Raw genomic sequence first — 16,798 nt, 5'->3', positions numbered from 1 at the left:
CACTCAGAAAGACCATGCAGAAAGATCACTACCATGCAACTGGTAATCCTACAGTCAGAACCAAATCAACTGCATAGTTTCTCCGTTTAGTTAAAAAATAAAGAAATAAATGAAGGAATTAAAAAACAAGTGGACGTACAGTTCACACAGACTGTTAATATCAACCAAACCATTGACACACAGTATTAGTTAACCATACAGTTAAAGGACAGAGAAAAAGGACACCCAATCAAAAAACCATGACGGTAATTCTTTTTTTATCAACACCAAAGTGCACTATGTCACTGTACGCCATTTTGTCATGTTAGGAATCATAAGAAATCAGAGAGAGAGCCGTTGCGGTTGGAGTATTGTGAAATTCTTGCCTTACCTTTCCATTCTGAAAGTAATGGGGCGATTTAACGTGAAAACATTATTTACAGAAGTGTGAAGAACTGTAGTGACTACGCAATGATTCAAAATGACACATTTAAAGTTGATAATGGTGCAAATGAATATAGACGGGATGCATCATGCTATATAGTGCTTTTGTTCTTCAAGAAAATGATCTGCAAAACACCTGGATACTTTTTGATTGATGTTCTATCATGCCATTACAGTAGTATACTATACTATATAAACGCATGCTTGTTTGCACGAATAATGTACATATATTTGCATTGATATATTTCTTATAATATTACTATTTCTTTATCTGATCTCAAGCCCTTTGTAATTGTAAAGATGTGTTAATTCCGACCTCATATCAATAACATTGTTTTATGCTTTGTCAAATAGTATCAATTTAGTTCATAGTGCATCTACAATATACATGAATGGCATGCAACACAACATATATACATTCTATATATAAACATTAAAGGGATACGTCGGGATTTTGGCAATGAGGCGCTTTATCTACTTCCCCAGAGTCAGATGAATTCGTGGGTACCATTGTTATGTCTCTGTTTTCCAGTTAGAAGGAAGTTAGAGGTAGTTTTGCCAGCCAAAGCTAACTAGTGTTAGCACAATGACTGGAAGAGGCATAAATATGACTTCCAGTCGTTACGCTAATGCTAGTTAGCAATTGTGCTAGCGCGAGTGAGAAACTTCCTTCAAACTGCACGCAGAGACATAAAAATGGTGCCCACGAGTTCATCTGACTCTGGGGAAGTAGATCAAAGGGCCTCACTGCCAAAATCCCGACGTATCCCTTTAACACTGTAAAAAATGATGATCCATCGTTATGTCAAATCTATATATCATCTTAGTGTGAAACGTATAGGTGATTATGAGATTATCAGTAAGACCATAAATCAACTCTCTGAGCTTGGGGTTAGCATCAATACAACTCCAGAAACTCAACCAATGAAAACGAAAGTATGTCGAAAGTATGCACAAAGTAAAATAAATGAGCCGATAACAGTTCTCAAACTGAAAGACAAACTGCTAAGGCACGTGATGTGCGGGAAAAAAAGCTACTTGAGAGAGGTGGCCTTTCCAGATATCACCATGCATGCTTAACATAACAAAAAACCATAAAGAGATCGTGAAGGACTGAAAGACTCGGGGGCTATTTCCACCATCCAATGCTATAGAAGTAAGGGGAAATAAAGTGCTGAAACGACACAAAGACAAACAATAAAAGTGATGGGGTTATGATGAAGGTTTGAGTGCTAGACATAGTGGTTATACCTCCGTAGTCCTATTGACCATCATCTGAAGCAGTAGAGATGAGGAAGGGAAAGAGTTATTTTACACTCAGTCATACAGATGCTCAAAGTTCAGGGTAGACTGTGCAGTACAAAGAAATACGGGCAACGTAGCTAGAGTGGTATGATTCTCTTCAAAAACAGCTTTATCGCTAGACTGTATATGAAGAGTTTAATTCCAAAATGCCATATATACATTTTCTGAAATGAGCTTTAATTGTTTAAAGAAATTATGAAAGAGACTGGTGTGTTTCTTCTCCATATAATCACATCATGGGGTTGTTCAATGTAAAAAATGTAAAAAAATTGCAAAATGCTATATATCCGCCTCACTTTCAGATAAATAAGTACTGCCAGGTTTTACACAGTCGAATGTAACAAATAACTACATTTTTAATAAAGAACTGTAGAAATGATACATTTGTGACATCAATATTAAAACAGGAAAAACAATTATAATAAAATCAATACAGCAATGTGATATCTGTAGATCTGTAGTCATTTAGCAAATGCTGTTATCCAGAGTGACTTACAGTAAGTGCATTCATGTTAAGCTGGGCAGCTGAGAACCACATATCACGGTCAAATATACAGGGTACATACAGGGTATATACATTCCATTACGGCTAAACAATGGATATTTAGCATTTTGCAAACAACAACAAAAAAACATCTCAAATCGGGGAATCCAAAAAAATCTGAGAACAGTAATATTTTACACACAATTTCTGATGAAATATAGGGATTTGGAAATAAACTCGTCGTATGCTTTATCACATCTTTTATCCAAAGACCTTGAGATGTTTTACAATGAGAGTAGCAAGTCCATAGACATACATGTATACTGTACATAGGCGGTAGTCACTCTAATTCAACACACGCACCAGTGATGTGTGGCAGCCATGTTGTACCACAAGGCCAAACTCACTAGAGAGCCGTCCTATTTATAGTCTTTTTCACATTTGAAAGTATGCTTATGAGACGGTGGATATTGCCAAAGTAATTCAGGTAATCGTCAGAGGACTGCGTTTCAGAGGTATTTTTGGTGAGAGTGCTCTGTGTTTAACGTCTACATGTAAGTGTGCCTGAGAGTGTGTTTTCATGCTGCAGTCTTCATCCACCCTCCTCTGGCTCTCCCTGGTGAGTCATGGTGAAGAGTACTTCATGGAAACAGCCGTAAACAGCATTTCATGTCGGCGTACACCAGCGTTTCCCAAACCCGGGCCCCGGGAACCCGAGGGGTACACGTTTCGTTTTTGTTGCCCTAGCACTACAAAGCTGATTCAAATAATCAACTAATCATCAAGCTTTGCTAATTTGATTCCGCTGTGTCGTGTTAGGGCAAAAAAAACTAAACGTGTACCCCTCGGGTTCCTGGGGACCGGGTTTGGGAAACGCTGGCATACACTGTATCATATTATGTAATATCATTAACATGAGGCCCGACACGAGGACAAAGTTATGTTCAGTGACAACACCGATGATAACTGGTATGCCATAGTGTTTGCAGCGCAGGGCTGTTCAATGCCCGGTGGACAACAGCAGCACTGCTGGTTTTCACTCATTCTGTTTCCTGTTATCGTCCTACACCGAGGACCACACTAGAAAAACCCGTTTAAAATGCTTCCATGTGTTGTCCTCTGGGGTTCTTTGTATCTTTCATTTGTTTTTAAACGGTGGAAATTTGCTTGACCCAAAAATCTAATCAATCAATCAATCAATCAAAAAGGACTGATTCAGACATGAGTGGACTCTGGCCAATCAACGACAATAACTGTTCAAATAACTGCAGAAGCCAGCAGTGCTACAGTGAAAACCTTGAGGACAGTTCATTGAATAGCCCTGGCGTACTGTGGAATATTATTTCCGTATAGGCTACTGTTCTTCAAAATAAGAGAACCTGCACTTCACTCTAACCACTATCCATCCCCTTTACCCCTCGCCCACAGACCCCTAAAAAACAATTTTTCCTGAAACCCAAGGATGCATGCAACCCCTCAAATTGCAACATTCAACAATACGACCTGTGGACAATAGCATATTCCACACACTCCATGCAGTGGACAGTGCTACACATAAACACCGGGGATGCGGTTGAAAGTGATGGGGGGAGGGAGGGGGGGGGGGGTGGTGAGTGGATCAGATAAACAGACAAGACAGGAAGAGAGAGAGAGACCCGGTTAGTGGCAGGACCAATGAACTAGTGGCAGGTGCACAGACACAGAGGGAGAGAGAGAGATGGACAGACCGAGAGAGATGGACAGACCGAGAGAGACAGCTACACACCAGAGACAGATGAACAAGGGCTATTGTACGTCGACACACTCTCATTACACCCGTTTTTCATTGAAACTTGTTCGTATTGATACTAGAAATACACCACAAAGCACTGACAAACAAAACTGGAACAAGTACCCTGTATTCTATTTCCTTGCGGTTCTACTGTACGTCAGGCTTGACCCACTGACAACCCATGGTCGTAGCACCACAGAGACATGCTAACCCAATAACGCCGATGCGCGTTCTAACCCTTTATTCCCTTCCCTCCGGCCGTACCTTGGACTGCACGTCGGCGTTGTGGTCGTTCTGGAGGAGCAGCGCGGCAGACTTGGTGTCGTCCTTGCGGGCGGCGATGTGCAGGGCGGGCAGCCGCACCTTGCCCTTGGTGTCGTTCTCCAGCAGGACAGACACCACCTGGTTGTGGCCCTGCTGCAGCGCGATGGCCAGTGGGGTGAAGCCATCCTGGTGGAGGGAAGGAGAGAGGGGAGGTAGGAGGTTATCCAAAGCCACAGACCAACGAGGTATAAAACAGACCAAGCTTTATTTCGTCAGGACTATGCCTGGTGGAACACATACACACAGATACACACTTCCTACCTCTGTAGCGGTGCTCTGGTTACCTCCATTCTCCAGTAGGTAACGCACCACGTCCATATGGTTCTCCTGAGCAGCCATGTACAGAGGGGTGAAGCCATTCTGGAGACACAACAGTACAACATTAGAGAAAGGAGATGAAAGCAAGATGGCTGCTGCCATGCTACTGTTGAGGGCTCCCGAGTGGTGCAACGGGCTAAGGCACTGCATCTCAGTGCTAGAGGCGTCACTACAGACCCTGGTTCGATTCCAGGCTGTATCACAACCGGCCTTGATTGGGAGTCCCATAGGGTGGCTCACAATTGGCCCAGCGTCGTCCGGGTTGGTGTTTGGCCGGGGTAGGTCATAATTGTATATAAGAATGTGTTCTTAACTGACTTGCCTAGTTAAATACAGGTTAAATACAAATCTCTTACCTGAGACTGAGAGTTGATTTCTGCGCCGCGCTTCACCAGTATCTTCACCACCTCGGCCTGTCCGGCCAGAGAGGCAATGTGGAGGGCTGTGTTCCCTTTCTGGGATGGAAGAACACAGAGAGACACATATTACACCATTATAGAGAACAATTCGAACTGTGTCAATCAATACACAAAACAAGGGGTTCACTTTCAACTCTGTCTTACAAAGAGGATGGATAACATACAGTAATGACATAAACTGTAATTTCTGACATAAATAGAAATGACAAAAACAACTTTGTCCTGTATTTCAGCTTTGACAAAAAAGCATACAAATTGTATTACTATTACAGTAGTATCAAATGTTTGACACACACACACACACACACACACACACACACACACACACACACACACACACACACACACACACACACAGTCATCACCGCCATCTCATCTCTACAGGCACTCCTATTCATCATTTTTTTCTCTTCATTAATTCTCTCCATCACTGATTAAAGATGTGACACCCCAAACAGGCATATCCACAGACACCTATGGCTCAGTGATGGAGATAAGGGGGCCTTTCTGAGGTGCACTCCTAATGATGCTGTGACACAGACAGCTAGAAATAATGAAGCTTTATCACTCATAGAGAGCCTTAAACCCTCAATGCTATTAATTAGGCCATGTTGAACAAGAAATCAAGTCAAGAGGCTCCTGTTTCAGAGAGGAAATCTGTTTTTAAAAAGTTTGGGATGTTCTGTTGTCAAAATACACATTTAAATGAGTCATGTACAGTAAACACAATTAAGTATGCTATAAAACACAAGACAGTAAATTATTTTAAACCTCAAAATACACTACACGTTTGAAATGTCCCGCATTGCAGGAAAGTTCACCTGCAACCGAGTGATCAAATGAAGGTCCTACATCTGTAACAAGTCACACGACACCCTAAACATGCTGCTCAGAAGGAATAGACCTTCTCCATGTTCACAGCTTGGCATAAGTGTCTCCATGTTCAATGAAACTAGCTGTATCCCTTCTCCTGCCTGCTACACCCTAGTGCTCTGAAGCTAGACTGCACAGTCATGTGACGGCGATAGGTTGCAGTGCAGTGCAGTCCATTGGGTGCTGGTTAGGGATATGGCTGTCTGCCCTGGGTATGGTAGTGTTATCTCACTGTTGGAAAGGTTAAGAGTCAGGTTAATGTAGGGCAAGAGTTGTTTGACGACACTGACCTGGTTAACCCCCGTGTGTGACACTTGAACCACGTTTAGGGCCCTTATTTTGGAGACTGATACCTTGAACGAGCAGACTTTTCAGAGAAATGCATCCCGTTTTTTGTGTCGTTTAAAATATTTTACCTCCGTTGTAAAGTACAACATCAAGCCAAAACAAATCAAAACAGTGTAAAACAGCGCATCAGATTTCACAACGGAAGAAAAACAAAATGTGTCATCGTCCATGATCTTTGGAGTACTTTCTTTTGACAGCTCATTTGATTATGATATTTCTAGCTATCTTTATTTGTAATCCAAAAGTCCAAAGCAGCTAAGAGAAATATAATCTTAACACTTGACCAGCATGCAAGCTCCTAACAAGCCTTTACCCAGTTGTGGATAAAATGAGTAGTCTACCTACAGCGGACGTGGACGGACGTAGCTCATGTGCTGTAGCTCTTCCTAATTTGATTCTATCACACTGTGCTAGCGCCACATACGGTAGTGCGGTAAGGGAACCCACCTTGGTGGCCGAGTCCACAGCTGAGCCTCTCTCCAGCAGCTCCTGGACCAGCTCCACGTGGCCCTCCTTAGCTGCCAGGTGCAACGCGTTGAGCCCATTCTGAGGAAGAAGAGAAGTAGACACGTATAAGAAGATAGGTCAGCCTCAAAACAAAATGGAGGATCGAAACGCTAGAGATAAAGGAAAGAGAAGGGACTGGGTGTACCTCCAGGTCCATAACCTAACAGGGTCCCTTTCCCCTCTCCCAATCTCCCTCTCCTTGTCTTGGCTGTGAAACCGTGTTCTCCTCTCTCACAAATATACACACACACACACTCTCGAGGGAGGTACAGACTGAAATACCAAAGGCAGTACTGGATGTCAGAATTTGTGCCGTGTCACGATGGTTGTGGACTAGGGCCAGTCCAGGATTCACTATGTAGGCCTGGTGGTATTAATAAAGTCAAGCAGTATGTGTGTTTGTCACAGGGGTGACTGGTGTGTGATCCTGTTCCTTGAATGCGACTTGCCAGCTATGCTGTCATTTATAGCTAGCAACCTGTCTTTCCAGACACCCATAAGGCTTGACTTTAGATCATGACACAAGTCATTTTTCCAAATATTATTTACAAACAGATTATTTCACTTATAATTCACTGTATCACAATTCCAGTGGGTCAGAAGTTTACATACACTAAGTTGACTGTGACTTTAAACAGCTTGGAACATTCCAGACAATGATGTCATGGCTTTAGCAGCTTCTGAGAGCCTAATTGACATCATTTGAGTCAATTGGAGGTGTACCTGTGGATGTATTTCAAGGCCTACCTTCAAACTCAGTGCCTCTTTGCTTGACATCATGGGAAAATCAAAAGAAATTAGCCAAGACCTCTGGTTCATCCTTGGGAGAAATTTCCAAATGCCTGAAGGTACCACGTTCATCTGTACAAATAATAGTACGTAAGTATAAACACCATGGGACCACACAGCCGTCATACCGCTCAGGAAGGAGATGCGTTCCGTCTCCTAGAGATGAAGGTACTTTGGTGCGAAAAGTGCAAATCAATTCCAGAACAACAGCAAAGGACCATGTGAAAATGCTGGAGGAAACAGGTACAAAAGTATCTATATATTTTTATTTTTATTTCACCTTTATTTAACCAGGTAGGCTAGTTGAGAACAAGTTCTCATTTGCAACTGCGACCTGGCCAAGATAAAGCATAGCAGTGTGAGCAGACAACACAGAGTTACACATGGAGTAAACAATTAACAAGTCAATGTAGCGAGGGTCAGCCGACTAGAGCATACAAGTCGCAGTGGTGGGTGGTATAAGGTGCTTTAGTGACAAAACGGATGGCACTGTGATAGACTGCATCCAGTTTGCTGAGTAGAGTGTTGGAAGCCATTTTGTAGATGACATCGCCGAAGTCGAGGATAGTCAGTTTTACTAGGGTAAGCTTGGCGGCGTGAGTGAAGGAGGCTTTGTTGCGGAATAGAAAGCCGACTCTTGATTTGATTTTTGATTGGAGATGTTTGATATGAGTCTGGAAGGAGAGTTTGCAGTCCAGCCAGACACCTAGGTACTTATAGATGTCCACATATTCTAGGTCGGAACCATCCCGGGTGGTGATGCTAGTCGGGCATGCGGGTGCAGGCAGCGATCGGTTGAAAAGCATGCATTTGGTTTTACTAGCGTTTAAGAGCAGTTGGAGGCCACGGAAGGAGTGTTGTATGGCATTGAAGCTTGTTTGGAGGTTAGATAGCACAGTGTCCAATGACGCGCCGAAAGTGTATAGAATGGTGTCGTCTGCGTAGAGGTGGATCAGGGAATCGCCCGCAGCAAGAGCAACATCATTGATGTATACAGAGAAAAGAGTCGGCCCGAGAATTGAACCCTGTGGCACCCCCATAGAGACTGCCAGAGGACCGGACAGCATGCCCTCCGATTTGACACACTGAACTCTGTCTGCAAAGTAATTGGTGAACCAGGCAAGGCAGTCATCCGAAAAACCGAGGCTACTGAGTCTGCCGATAAGAATATGGTGATTGACAGAGTCGAAAGCCTTGGCAAGGTCGATGAAGACGGCTGCACAGTACACAGTTTTGTCTTTTATCGATGGCGGTTATAATATCCTTTAGTACCTTGAGTGTGGCTGAGGTGCACCCGTGACCGGCTCGGAAACCAGATTGCACAGCGGAGAAGGTACAGTGGGATTCGAGATGGTCAGTGACCTGTTTGTTGACTTGGCTTTCGAAGACCTTAGATAGGCAAGGCAGGATGGATATAGGTCTGTAACAGTTTGGGTCCAGGGTGTCTCCCCCTTTGAAGAGGGGGATGACTGCGGCAGCTTTCCAATCCTTGGGGATCTCAGACGATATGAAAGAGAGGTTGAACAGGCTGGTAATAGGGGTTGCGACAATGGTGGCGGATAGTTTCAGAAATAGAGGGTCCAGATTGTCAAGCCCAGCTGATTTGTACGGGTCCAGGTTTTGCAGCTCTTTCAGAACATCTGCTATCTGGATTTGGGTAAAGGAGAACCTGGAGAGGCTTGGGCGAGGAGCAGCGGGGGGGGCGGGGCTGTTGGCCGAGGTTGAAGTAGCCAGGCGGAAGGCATGGCCAGCCGTTGAGAAATGCTTATTGAAGTTTTCGATAATCATGGATTTATCGGTGGTGACCGTGTTACCTAGCCTCAGTGCAATGGGCAGCTGGGAGGAGGTGCTCTTGTTCTCCATGGACTTCACAGTGTCCCAGAACTTTTTGGAGTTGGAGCTACAGGATGCAAACTTCTGCCTGAAGAAGCTGGCCTTAGCTTTCCTGACTGACTGCGTGTATTGGTTCCGGACTTCCCTGAACAGTTGCATATCACGGGGACTATTCGATGCTATTGCAGTCCGCCACAGGATGTTTTTGTGCTGGTCGAGGGCAGTCAGGTCTGGGGTGAACCAAGGGCTGTATCTGTTCTTAGTTCTGCATTTTTTGAACGGAGCATGCTTATCTAAAATGGTGAGGAAGTTACTTTTAAAGAATGACCAGGCATCCTCAACTGACGGGATGAGGTCAATGTCCTTCCAGGATACCCGGGCCAGGTCGATTAGAAAGGCCTGCTCACAGAAGTGTTTTAGGGAGCGTTTGACAGTGATGAGGGGTGGTCGTTTGACTGCGGCTCCGTAGCGGATACAGGCAATGAGGCAGTGATCGCTGAGATCCTGGTTGAAGACAGCGGAGGTGTATTTGGAGGGCCAGTTGGACAGGATGATGTCTATGAGGGTGCCCTTGTTTACAGAGTTAGGGTTGTACCTGGTGGGTTCCTTGATGATTTGTGTGAGATTGAGGGCATCTAGCTTAGATTGTAGGACTGGCGGGGTGTTAAGCATATCCCAGTTTAGGTCACCTAACAGAACAAACTCTGAAGCTAGATGGGGGGCGATCAATTCACAAATGGTGTCCAGGGCACAGCTGGGAGCTGAGGGGGGTCGGTAGCAGGCGGCAACAGTGAGAGACTTATTTCTGGAGAGAGTAATTTTCAAAATTAGTAGTTCGAACTGTTTGGGTATGGACCTGGAAAGTATGACATTACTTTGCAGGCTATCTCTGCAGTAGACTGCAACTCCTCCCCCTTTGGCAGTTCTATCTTGACGGAAGATGTTATAGTTGGGTATGGAAATCTCTGAATTTTTGGTGGCCTTCCTGAGCCAGGATTCAGACACAGCAAGGACATCAGGGTAAGCAGAGTGTGCTAAAGCAGTGAGTAAAACAAACTTATACAGTATACAGTAAAATGAGTCCGATATCGACATAACCTGAAAGGCCGCTCAGCAAGGAAGAAGCCACTGCTCCAAAACCGCCATTAAAATGCCAGACTACGGTTTGCAAATGCACATGGGGACAAAGATCATACTTTTTGGAGAAATGTCCTCTGGTCTGATGAAACAAAAATAAAACTGTTTGGCCATAATGACCATCAATATGTTTGGAGGAAAAGGGGGAGGCTTGCAAGCCGAAGAACACCATCCCAACCGTGAAGCACGGGGTGGCAGCATCATGTTGTGGGGGTGCTTTGCTGCAGGAGGGACTGGTGCACTTCACAAAATAGATGGCATCATGAGAAAGGAAAATTATGTGGATATATTGATGCAACATCTCAAGACATCAGTCAGGAAGTTAAAGCTTGGTCGCAAATGGGTCTTCCAAATGGATAATGACGCCAAGCACACTTCCAAAGTTGTGGCAAAATGGCTTAAGGACAACAATGTCAAGGTATTGGAGTGGCCATCACAAAGCCCTGACCTCAATCCTATAGAAAATGTGTGGGCAGAACTGAAAAAGCGTGTGCGAGCAAGGAGGCCTACAAACCTGACTCAGTTACACCAGCTCTGTCAGGAGGAATAGGCCAAAATTCACCCAACTTATTGTGGGAAGCTTGTGGAAGGCTACCCCGAAACGTTTGACCCAAGTTCAACAATTTAAGGCAACGCTACCAAATACTAATTGAGTGTATGTAAACTTCTGACCCACTGGGAATGTGATGAAATAAATAAAAGCTGAAATACATCACTCTCTCTACTGATCCTAACTGACCTATGACAGGGAATTTTTACCAGGATTAAATGTCAGGAATTGTGAAAGACTGAGTTTAAATGTTTTTTGACTAAGGTGTTTGTAAACTTCCGACTTCAACTGTACCAACTGGTCCCAGTTCAATTTAGCTAAAGACTAGTTTATATCCCTCCATAAGTGCCAATATGTTCCTAATAGGAGATTGATGTTTACGTCCTGTTGTTGGGGCAATAAATAGATCCTAAAAGCTTTAGAGGGAGAGAAATTACGATTACATTTCAATATCACTCTGGACGGATTACCCCGAGGATTAAAGAATCCAAGCATTTGCATTTGCCAGTTAATTCCCAAAACACCACAACATGAGGGGCCCAAGAAACTTCAATATCCAACCCCAGATGCCAACAACATGACACAACATTTGGATTCTGAGGAGCAACCCTCTCTCATTCCTAAAACTAATCCAGAGCGATTTACAGGAGCAATTGGAGTTAAATGCCTTGCTCAAGGGCACATCAACAGATTTTTCACCTAGTTTGGGGCGTCTCAGTGACCCAGCACTAATTCAGGGAGCGTTTGTCTGCTGTTTAAAAATTGCCGCTCGGTCGATATGTCATTTCCTCTATAGCCAGGGCAGCCCCAAACAGACTATGTCATGCGGCCCCTGTTCAGACCAAACTGGACTGCTCCTGAGGACCCCTGTAGTTACAGCAAGGCACCCTACAGTGTTTAGTGTCCAATCAACCCGTCTATTAAAAAAAGAGTTACATATTATGCAGTCTGCACTGCCCTGAAGGAGAACAAGAAGCATCTTTTTTAAAAGACATGCTGCATTTGACTCAGAAGGGTGCACCATCTGCTCTCTTCTCACTTAGCTTGTCCTCACATCCCTTAGCACTGTCAAAAAGCTATATTTCTATTGTGTAATTGTAGGGCCTGGCTCCAACGTTGTACTGAAGGATAAACAGAGTGTAAACAAACACCTTACAAACTCCCTGTAGAATGAACCCCTGTTAACCTGTCCTTGGTAACACACTTCACCCTCAGAGATGGCATTGGGAATAACTCAAGGTCAGCCAGACAGGATGCTATAGCACCATAACACCTGTCACTACCGAAGCAGAATGGAGTTGCCATTTCTGTCCCTATTTCGACTTTATAGATGAATGGCTGCCTCTGTCCCCATGGAAGTTGGTAGGGATGGAGGAAGTGAGGTTGGTTGGTTAACTGCAGGGACAATCTGTATTCACTCCTTCGGGGCGGGGATCCTTCTCCCCACCCTCCCATTCCGATCCCCCCCAAATCTCAAAGAAACAACTCCGCCCATGGCGCTCCCATACAGTCCAATCCATCTCTGCCCACAACAACCCCATACTGTATGAGTGTACCCCCCATTCATCCATCCTTTAGAGTCTGCAGGCATATCACTCTGTCACACAGTTCCCCAACTTACCTACTGACCACCACAGTCACTCAATCACAATCATTACATCAGCCTGGCCAGACGCAATCACTTATGAAAAGGTTCTAATCACATAATATAACATTCACCCTAATGTTCCCGCTTTTTATTGTTCTATTATATGCAGATGTAATGTGGTGGAAATGTAATTCATAAGCAGCGGTGGTTAGAGCAGACGACTCCCATGGGGCATTGCAGCAGTCATAACCAGCATAAATAGCAACTAATTAACATGCAGATTGTGAGTTATTATCATTATGAACTATGGTGCTATAATAAATGGAATGCATTACTCATCGAAAGGCAGTTAAAAGTTTACAGTCCGTAGGGGTAACAGGAAAGTGCAAAAAGTAATTAAGTACACTTTTGAGAAGAGCGTTTTCAGTTCAAAACGGTCAACTTGAAGGAACATATCAAGTACCAAACAATAACACAATAATAAAAGTGACAGGTAAATTATATTTGAACAGTCCACAACGGAATACATTTCTAGTAGAGTAGAGTAGACCAAATAACTTTCACTAAGAGAATGTCAACTCCACCTCCTGCATTATGTTGAAAAGAGCTACTGTGTTCCACTAAGGGTTGTCCCTTAACACTTTTTTCAACTTCTATAGTAGAATCATAATGACCACTTACTTCATCATACAAACAAGGTCTTTAATGCAGAAATTATGGAAATTATTTACAGAGAAATTATGGATTTTTTTTTACAGAGAAATTATTTACAGAGTTTAGTTTGAATTTGGGGTTCAGAGCTGCTGTGTGAGTCTGTGTGGTTGATTGATTGGGTATCCAGACTGTGTTGGATGAACCACAAGGAGCTCTCACGGTCATAGGTGGAGTATTCCATCACTGGTGGCACGGGCAGAGACTTGATGGAAAGACATCCATCTAATGTGGCACCTGCAATGCATTTATAATGTATAAATGCTACTTTATATGCAGTACCACCATCAAGCTTATATCTCCCATGACTGTGCAGAGGAAATTATGCCAGGGACAAACTGGGAATACATCAGCCTTAAAGACAGGGAGAAACATTGCTATTTGTTACAGAGCAAGAGGCTCTGTGAACAAGGCTTGGCTACAGATAGATGTAGGATCTTAATTTGATCACTCTTGTTGCTGAGAATTTGGATATGCAAATAGTGTATTCGAGGTAGAAAAATGCTTCTAAATAATATAATTTCCACTTTAAAATGTCAGACTTTATTTGCCCTAATGAAAAATGTATCAACCCCTACAAAAAATGACCTTTAGTTATAAACCACCGTAATGATTCACATTTCCTGTTGCCGCAGGATTATTTTCCTGCTGTAGCAAACTGGCTCAAATTAAGAGCCTAGTAGTGTAGTAGTCTGGTTGAGTGAAGAGGCCTGGGAGACAGATGAAGGTCATGGGGATGAGGATGGAAGAACAGATGGTTTCAGCCCGACGCGGCAACACTAACAACCACAATCTAACTGGCAGCTGTCAAATATAATACCTGACATACAGTAAATGGCTGTTATCATTATTGTATGTCAATTACATTTTTACATTTCAGTCATTCTAGCAGACGCTCTTATCCAGAGAGACTTAAAGTAGCGAGTGCATACGCATTCATCTTCATACTTTTTTCATACTGGTCTCCAGTGGGAATCGAACCCACAACCCTGGTATTGCAAGTGCTGTCAAAGTGCCTGTAGTGTGGGGTGTCGGCTCGTTGCTAAGGATGACTGACATAGTTCCTTATGCTTGCTGGTTGCTAGGATGACGGACAGTTTCACTGTGATCCACTTTGCAAAATTGCATTGCTGACACATGCACATGCCAGCCACTCAAGGGTGTAACAATACAGAACACCTTGAGATTGTTCCAGCTCAATAACTAATATCCGATCACTGGACCATCAGATTCCACAAGCACACTCATCAATCCATCGATTATACCTGTCATATGGTATATGAACCGACAGGAGATGTTAGTGACTAGGGTCCTGTCTCCTCCCCTCTCATCCATCTCTGACTCTGCCCGACACTCACATAGGGCTGTGGTGGTGAGCTCAGGTGCATCCTGTTTCCATTGATCATGCTTGAGATGTTTCTACAACTTGATTGAAGTCCACCTGTTGTAAATTCAATTGATTGGACATGATTTGAAAAGGCCCAAACCTGTTTATATAAGGTACCACAGTTGACTGTGCATGTCAGAGCAAAAACCAAGCTATGAGGTCGAAGGTATTGTCCGTAGAGCTCCAAGACAGGATTGTGTCGAGCCACAGATCTGGGGACGGATACCAAAAGATGTCTGGAGCATTAAAGGTCACCAATAACACAGTTGCCTCCATCATACTTAAATGGAAGAAGTTTGGAACCAACAACACTCTTCCTAAAGCTGGCCGTCCGGCCAAACTGAAAAATCGGGTGAGAAGGGTCGTGGTCAGTGAAGTGACCAAGAACCCGGTGGTCACTGTGACAGAGCTCCAGAGTTCCTCTGTGGAAATGGGAGAACATTACAGAAGGACAACCATCTCTGCAGCACTCCACCAATCAGGCCTTTATGGTAGAGTGACCAGATGGAAGCCACTCCTCACTAAAAGGCATACGACAGCCTGCTTGGAGATTGACAAAAGGCACCTAAAGGCTCTCAGACCATGAGAAACAAGATTCTCTGGTCTGATGAAACCAAGATTGGCCTGCATGCCAAGCGTCATGTCTGGAGGAAACCTGGCACCATTCCTACGGTGAAGCATGGTGGTGGCAGCATCATGCTATGGGGTGGGGATGTTATTCACTGGCATGGACTGGGAGACTAGTCAGGATCAAGGCAAAGATGAATAGAGCAAAGTACACAGAGATCCTTGGTGAAAACCTGCTCCAGAACGCTCAGGACCTCAGACTCGGGGTGAAGGTTCACCTTCCAACAGGACTACAACCCTAAGCTAACAGCCAAGACTTGAACCCAATCGAAGACCTGAAAATAGCTGTTCAGCAACGCTCCCCATCCAACCTGACAGAACTTGAGAGTATCTGCAGAGAAGAATGGGAGAAACTCCCCAAATACAGGTGTGCCAAGCTTGTAGCCTCCAGGCTGTAATCGCTGCCAAAGGTGCATCAACAAAGTACAGAGTAAAGAATCTGAATACTTATGTAAATGTAATATTTCAGTTTTTAATTTTTAATAAATTAGTAAACATTTCTAAAAACCTGTTTCTGCTTTTTCATTATGGGGTATTGGGTGTAGATTGATGAGGGGGAAAAACAATTGAATCCATTTTAGAATAAGGCTGTAATGTAACAACAACAAAATCTGGAAAAAGTCAAAGGATCTGAATAATTTGTGTGTAAATGTATTTATCATCATTCATGTATTATTTTTTTATTTTATAAATTAGCAAACATTTCTAAATGCAAGCGTTGTTGAATAAGTAAAAGGTCAAACGCACTGCATTGCAAACAGTCTAATGAATTCAGGGCATGTGAAGTTACACTTAGGCTAAATATAAGCCTTCCACAACCATAAGACCCATTAATAATTCAATGATTTAATCAAAATAGTTTAACCTGCTTTTTTTCTCTCTCAATAATCACTGATCTGGCTTTCAAGCCTGTCTATGAAAATGTCATTTTGTCGTTACAAATGTAACTAGAACCATGCACATTCACTAATAATGACTAACTTCTTGTAGCAGAAGACGTCTCCAACAATCTCTCAAACCCACGTGCTAGTGACTGGCAAGCTAATCTTTATATTTCAGGTTTATATTTCAAGCCAGGGTTTCGTTAGAAAAGCTATCTTCTTCTCTACTACAGTAAAATAACGTCTCAATGGGCTTTGGTGTCCATATGATTGATTATGTTGGACCAAACCTCAAATGCATATAGCGTTTTGAAACCGCTTGTCAGAGAGGACTTCGTTGGCGTGAGAGGCAGGGGTAAGGGGCTTGGTGTGTGTAAACCGTAGAGGAAGAGGCGAAGCGAGAGGTTTCACTCTCGCTAAAATCGGTCCAAAAATAAACCAAATGCGTTAATATGGGCTTATTTTGGACCTAAGCTTGTCGCCTGCCTTTGCAAGGGTGGAGACGTGCATCTCTTCATAATAT

At 43.5% G+C, this 16,798-nt stretch overlaps 1 protein-coding gene across 7 annotated transcripts in view; it reads right to left on the bottom strand.

The window, feature by feature from the left end:
• ank2b (ankyrin 2b, neuronal) overlaps nucleotides 1–16,798 on the bottom strand; it is a 164,376-nt gene that overhangs the window by 70,952 nt on the left and 76,626 nt on the right. For 4 of the 7 annotated variants that reach the window (XM_036987751.1, XM_036987750.1, XM_036987752.1 and 1 more), the window contains exons 3-8: nucleotides 6,713–6,811; nucleotides 4,982–5,080; nucleotides 4,569–4,667; nucleotides 4,248–4,433; nucleotides 1,675–1,698; nucleotides 371–379 (exon numbers count right to left, since the gene is read on the bottom strand). In XM_036987751.1, coding sequence (XP_036843646.1) covers nucleotides 371–379; nucleotides 1,675–1,698; nucleotides 4,248–4,433; nucleotides 4,569–4,667; nucleotides 4,982–5,080; nucleotides 6,713–6,811 — 516 coding nt within the window. The remainder of the gene's footprint in view (nucleotides 1–370; nucleotides 380–1,674; nucleotides 1,699–4,247; nucleotides 4,434–4,568; nucleotides 4,668–4,981; nucleotides 5,081–6,712; nucleotides 6,812–16,798) is intronic. The other 3 variants (XM_036987755.1, XM_036987756.1, XM_036987754.1) reach the window with 1 other exon arrangement.

This window comes from Oncorhynchus mykiss, chromosome 9 (genome assembly GCF_013265735.2).
Source record: "Oncorhynchus mykiss isolate Arlee chromosome 9, USDA_OmykA_1.1, whole genome shotgun sequence".
NCBI lineage: Eukaryota > Metazoa > Chordata > Actinopteri > Salmoniformes > Salmonidae > Oncorhynchus > Oncorhynchus mykiss.
This window is presented reverse-complemented; position numbering and strand designations above follow the sequence as displayed.